Source organism: Bubalus kerabau, chromosome X, assembly GCF_029407905.1.
Source record: "Bubalus kerabau isolate K-KA32 ecotype Philippines breed swamp buffalo chromosome X, PCC_UOA_SB_1v2, whole genome shotgun sequence".
NCBI classification, from domain to species: domain Eukaryota; kingdom Metazoa; phylum Chordata; class Mammalia; order Artiodactyla; family Bovidae; genus Bubalus; species Bubalus kerabau.
Window position 1 is genome coordinate 6,610,996 of NC_073647.1, and position 6,709 is coordinate 6,617,704.

General features: G+C 48.8%; 1 protein-coding gene across 1 annotated transcript; it reads right to left on the reverse strand.

The window, feature by feature from the left end:
• Positions 1-1,137: 1,137 nt before the first annotated feature.
• On the reverse strand, positions 1,138-4,896 carry LOC129639858 (homeobox protein ESX1-like). Its single transcript, XM_055565133.1, has 2 exons — positions 4,849-4,896; positions 1,138-1,680 (listed from the first exon to the last, which is right to left on the reverse strand). Exons 1-2 carry the CDS (start codon positions 4,852-4,854, stop codon positions 1,288-1,290), a joined length of 399 nt encoding a protein of 132 aa, XP_055421108.1. The 5' UTR covers positions 4,855-4,896; the 3' UTR covers positions 1,138-1,287.
• Positions 4,897-6,709: the final 1,813 nt, after the last annotated feature.

The following is a 6,709-nucleotide window of genomic DNA, read 5'->3' on the forward strand; positions in this document are numbered from 1 at the left end:
CAACCCGGGCCCCCAGCACTGGGAGTGCAGAGTCCCAGCCACTGAACCACCAGAGAAGTCCCAATGCTGTTATTTTTAAATCCAGAGTTTAATGTGGTTTTCTTTGGGCAAATTGGCATGGCCAAGGGCTGGAGAGAGCCAGTTCCATAAGGTTCTGGGCCTGGACACTCCCCTTCCCCATTCTTTAGTCCCTCCTTCCTCTGGGATGGGCAACTGGAGGAGACTCTCTTCCTCTGCCAGCAAATGATCCCCTCCTCCACCCCAACCCCCAGCTACAACCCCAACCCCCAACTTGGCTGATAGCCTGCTCCTTCTCCTCACATACCCTTTCCTGGGTGGTTTCCACCTGGGAATTCCATTTGAAGAAGAAAGGCAAGGTCTTCCTGCTTCTTTTAAATAATGTGATTATCCTGCATCAGTGCTCAAGGGACCACTCTCCCTGGCTTGAGGCAGCAGACAACCAAGTGCCTTCTTTGCAGTATTAAATTAGCTGGAACCCAGGTTCTCCCCAGGATGTTGAAGGTGACAAAATATATCTGAAGGCCACATGATCAACTCTGAGCTGGGGAAGGAGGGCTAAGTTTCCACCTCTGGGAGAGGGGGAAAGTCGCACACTGGCCTAGACAGAGTTTCCTCTTGCATTTCCTCTACAGAGCCAGGAACTCCCCCTGCTGCTGGGGTAGTTTCTATCTGTGCCCCCACCCACCCCGCATATCCTCCGCAAAAGGGAAGGTGGTGAACAGAACTGGGAGAGAACCAGATGAACACCCAGCTCCCTCTCCTCCATAAAGCCCTATGAGCAGCCCCTGTAGAAGTGGCCCTTGGGGTCCTTGCCTCTGACCTCATCACCATGAATGTGACTCAGGCCTGCCTTGGAACACACTCTCCTCCCTTGGAGACCCAAGTGACCCGTCTTGCACATCTAGGTGGTCCCAGTGCTGCAGGGTGGGGGAAGGATGGGTGTTGGAGATGAGGGTGGAAGCGAATGGATGGGTCTCGGTACACCCCTCCTGGGCACCTGGGATACTTCAGAGATGTGTGTGGTCTACTGATGGTGACTGTGGATCAGCAGTTTCCATCAGATGCAATAACCCCATGTGACACACAGAACAAATATGCAGAGAATTCACAACTTTATTGAAAACACAGAAAACGTGCCCTAAAATAGTGGGTCAATGACTCGGCACGTGTATGTAGCACACTTGGCAGGCACTTGGCAGGCCCTGTGTGCTTGATGCTGAGATATCAGAACTTCAATCTGGCTCAAAGGCACTTTCGACAAGGCTGTCATGGAGACCATTCAAGAGGAAACGGGGCTACAGAAAGGCCACTGGTGGTAGGGGACCAGGCAAGGCCGTGAGGGCAGCTGGAGTGAATGGAGGGTGGTAGAATCCAGGGCAGAGGAGGCAGAAACAGAGGGGGTAAGGGCAGCATGGGCATCAAGGGCGGCACGGGCAGCATCAAGGGGGGCACGGGGGGCACGGGCGGCAAGGGCATCAGCTCCAGGGTTATCGGCTCCAGAAGGACCCAGACACAATTCAGCTCCTGAATGAGGACGGTGTTGCAGGGTCCACCCCTGTTGCTGACCACACGGTGGGCCGGGAGCAGGGGCGGCGCATCTCTGAACCTCAGTGCTCTCTGATATTTCCTCCACTTGGCCCTTCTATGATTAAACCACACCTCCAGTCAGAGAGAAAAAGGGGGCTGGGTTAGTACATGGACCAGTTAATATCAGACAGGAAAAAACGGAGCAGGGAAATCTTGGTGACTTGAAGATGGGAAACTACACCAGGAGAAGAAGCTATTTCCTTCTGGTTAAAATTTTTTAGGACATTTACTTAAAGGCCCTCCCATCAGCTCCCCCACCCCCCACCCCCAGCAAGTGGGCACTGATGATGTGCCTGGCTCTGGACTGGCTTCTCACCTTGTCTCTCCTCCCACCTATTACTATTCCTGGCACTAACCCCACTCACTAGGCAGGCGCACCTTCGTGATGGGGGAAGTTGAGCACATGATAAAGTGGGTGCCTTTTAAAATCATACTGAGAGGAACGGGACCCATTTTGAATGACCCGTCTCTGGTGCACAGTAAATAATCAATAGGCACGGGCTGGGTTTGTAAATAAAAGCTGTCCCCAGGGACTGCTGTGACGGTTCTAGAGACGGAGCTGGTGTTGCCAGTGAGGTTTGGTCGTGGGGGCCCAGGGACTCTGTGGCTCGTCTGCTGACACCAGTGGAGTTGAAGCCCTGGACACAGCCTTAGTACCGGACTGCAGATCAGAGAGGTTTATACCGCTGCTGCTTAGTGACTTCAGTCTGTCCGACTCTGGGCGACCCTATGGACTGCAGCCTGCCAGGCTCCTCTGTCCATGGAACAAACTCGGCCCAAATTGACTAACATTCTTAAAATCTCGGCCAGCCAAGAGATGGCGGGGAGGACGCAACCACCGTTGCCTTTCTCAACTCTGCACTCTCCACCCTGCCCCACCCTCCAAATTTGCCCAGGCTCAGGACCCAGTCAGCTCCCTCTGCTCTGGGTGTGGCTGCAGGACCTTGGACCAGAGTCTCTTGTGCCCCATAGCCCTGCTCTCTAGGCGCTGCCTCTCAACCAGGAGAGCCTCATTGTCCCCTCATGATTAAGGCAAGAGCATAGGAAGAGAATTGATAAACACGTCGGTCAGGATTCACAAAATGGCTCCTTCCGAAATATGAGCCAACTTTCAACAACTGAAAGAAAAACCTGTGCTGTGGGTGCCACTGCTCCCTCAGCATCCCAGTTGTTGGAATTACATCATATTTAATGTTTTTGGATGTTTTCACTCTGCAAATTTTACATGAAACCAAAGGCCTCCTCTCTCTATCGCCTCATTTTTCCTCTCCCATCTTAGTATCTGGGCCCTTCTGATGCATGAATAGGTAGTCTTAAGGAGCCACGTTAATAAAGCTCACTGTGGAGCGGGGGATAGAGTGTACCAGGGATCAAATCTGCATAAAGATAAACAAGATGTAAAACTGGCTAACTGAAGTGCTGGCGGCTACTACTTCCATATTCCCAGTACTGCTTTCATAGAGTAACTCTTGCTGTGTGTGAAAACAAGGGGAGGTGTCCATTAAATATTTCTTTGGGAGATTCGTGCCATAGAATTTGGAAATAGATGGGAACATTCTCTCTTTTCCCTTATTTGTTTCCTGTGGGTCCTGTTCCCCTTCAGAACTCCACTAAGAGACCACTATGTGAACCCCGGAGAAGCATGTCACCAGGTTTTCTCTCCCCGTGAGCTTGCTTTGCCTTCATGAGAGAGCAGAGGCCCGGGCCTCCCAAGCCCTGGCCAGACCTGACTGTGAGCCCAGCCCCTGGCCTTAGGCTCCCAGCCTTGCTTTGCAGACCCCCACCCCCACCCCCACCCCGACCAGGTCTGCAGCCCGCATCCATCACTGCCCTCACACAGGGGCTCGGCAGCAAAGCAAATAATAAAACCTTCCTGATTTTTCTTCCTTCCTTTCTTAATTTTCTACTTTGAAAAAATATTCCCCTGATACAACTTACTCTGTTCAAAGAACAAATATTCACTTTCTGTGCCTGGAGGTACCAAGTAGTCATTACCATCTAAGTAAATGGGCGAGTACTTCAAATTAACACAAGTAAGCTACTGGCTGAGAGCCATGGACCATGGACAATCAGAGAGAACTTCTTCAAAACCAATCCCTGAAAACAGTATGAAAAGGGCAGGAAAAAATCCTTACACATAAGAAATTGCTAAAAATAATATTCACTCATATATCTGGTAGTTTCATAATGCTGCATATATGCAGTATCTCCAATAAATATATTAATAGTGCCCAATTTTCTCAGACTCAACTTTAAAATATATATCGACAAATTCCTAAGGGTTGCAAACCTTTCCTTCATCTCCATCATAATGCACAACCTACTATGTTAGCAATGTTTTCAGGCTGCACTTCAAACAATTTCAGAAAATTAAAATTTACAGCTGAAACTCTACACTGTTGTGAGTGTGAGTATGTGTGTGCTCAGTTGTGTCTGACTCTTTGCAACCCCACAGAGCCTGCCAGGCTCCTCTGTCCATGGTATTTTCCAGGCAAGAATACTGAAGCAGGTTACCAATTCCTACTCCAGGAGGTCTTCTTAAAATAGGGATGGACCCCACGTCTCTTGTGTCTCCTGCGTTGCTCTACCAAACACACAAAAACAACAGCAGGAGGATCCAGCACTTGGAATTTTAAATGATGCCCCTCCCCATCAGTCTCAGCTAAACTAAACGTACATTTGTTGCTCATACGTTGCGTCCTGAGGTGAATTATTCCCTTACCCAAATGGCTGAATACTTGAAAATTCACTCCTTGCAGAAAGAGCTGATGCCTGGCTTAAATATTTTAAATAATTTACTATACTTGGACCCCCTTGCATGCTTAGTCGCTCAGTCGTGTCCGGCTCTTTGTGACCCCATGGACTGTAGCCCACCAGGCCCCTCTGTCCATGGGGATTCTCCAGGCAAGAATATTGGAGTGAGTTGCCACTCAAGGGGTGGACCCCCTTAAAACCCAGCTATTTGGTGCATTAATTTGAATAATTCCCAAGTCAGACTCAGCCCCAACATGAGTCCACAGAGAATTGCCCCCTGAAGGGTATCAGTGTTAGAAAGAGTTTACTTTACTGAAGAGGTATCTATTCTGGCCCCAAAGTCCAGAAGTTCCAATCTTTCTTTCCAAACATAGTGAAGGCTACAAACACAAACCAATGTGAGAATGTCCAGGACAAGGTATCCAGTTCCCGAAGTGGGTTTTAGAATGGCTGTTACGCCAAACTGCTTTTTTCCAGTTTACTCACCTGCATTCAATCTTCAGTCACTCCCATGCGTCTTGCAAGCTCCTGTCTGAGGGGGAAGAATTACAAATATTCAGCATTTGACATTATGCATGAAATGAAATAATGTTGTACATGTCTCACTATCTAAGATATTTACTCAGAGAGTAGCCAAGATAACAGCATAAGAAAACTCTGAGCTTACTTCCTCCCTTGGGCACACCAAAATTACAACTATATACAGAGAAGCTATTGATGAGAATGACCTGAAAGATGAGCAGACAAGATCTTCCACAACTACAGATATGAAGAAGGAGACACGGTAAGATGGACAGGAAGGGTGGAGAAGGGGTATAGTCAAGACTCACACCCACAGGTCGGCAACCCATATGTCCTGGGCTTAGTCGCTCAGCTGTGTCCCACTCTTTGGGATGCCATGGACTGGAGCCCACCCTGCTTCTCTGTCCATGGCGATTCTCCAGGCAAGAAAACTGGAGTGGATTGCCAAGCCCTCCTCCAGGGGATCTTCCCAACCCAGGAGTCAAACCCAGGTCTCCTGCATTACAGGTAGATTCTTAACCATCTGAGCCACCAGGCAACCAGTATACAGGAGGATAGAAGAAAATGGCAACCCACTCCAGTATTCTTGCCTGGAGAATCCCATGGACGGAGAAGCCTGGTAGGCTACAGTCCATGGGGTCACAAAGAGTCAGACACGACTGAGTGACTTCACTTACTTACTTACTTACTTACTTATAATTGAAGAGATTCACCACAAGAAGCAAGGAGTCTGAGCACACTAGATTTCCTAGCCTGGGGTCCTGAGCTGGGAAGATAATCCCTCGGAACATTTGGCTTTGAAGGCCAGCAGGGCTTCCTTTCAGGAGACCCAGGAGCTGTGAGAAACTGAGACTCCACTCTGAAAGGGTGAACCCAAAATCTCACATGCTCCGGGACCCAGGGCAGAAGCAGTGATTTGAAAGGAGCCTCGGTCAGACCTACCTGTTGATCTGGAGAATCTCCTGCAGAGGCAGGAAACAACTACAGCTCACCCTGGGGACACAGATGCTGGCAGCAGCCATTTAAGGTGCTCGTTGGACCGTGAGCACTCTGCTGCTGGCAAGGGCCAGTTTGAAATCCTCCCTCTAGATTATTAGCACTGTGACCCAGCCCTCTCACCAGTCTATTGGCACTAATCCTGGCACACCCCAAACCAAGCAGCTAGCCAGGCAGGGACACAGCCTCACTCACCAACAAGTCATTTGCCATAGGAGCTTCTGAGTCCCCAGTCACCCAAGAACCACACTTGCCCACCAGAGGTCCCAGGACCCAGCCCCAAACACCGGTGGGCCAGCAGCCTATGCACTAGGCAATGCCTGGTAACCAACAGACCAGGGGTCCACCCATGGTCCTCAGCCCACCACAACAGAAGGGCTCATGCAGCCCATATAGAAAACACCCCTGGAGCATATAGCTCTGATGACCAGAGGAAGTGACAGAGTATATTTAATGTGATCAAAGGGGAAAAATCTACAGCAAAGAATACTCTACCTGGAAAAGCTATCATTCAGAGTTGAAGAAGGGATAAAGACTTTTAGAAACAAGTAAAAGCTAAGTGTTCAACACCACAACACATGCTTTACAAGAAATGTTAAAGGAACTTGTCTAAGCGAAAAAGAAAAGGCTATTAACACAAATAAGAAAAGAATAAAAAGTAAAGTTATAAGCTTTTACACAGCAAAGGAAGCCATAAAGAAAACGAAAGTCCATAGGTTTACGGAATAGAACAAAGTCTTCGCGAATGATGCAATCGACATGAGCTAAATTTTCAAAATATGCAAACAGCTCATACAACTCAATAACAACAACAAAAAACAACCCAATC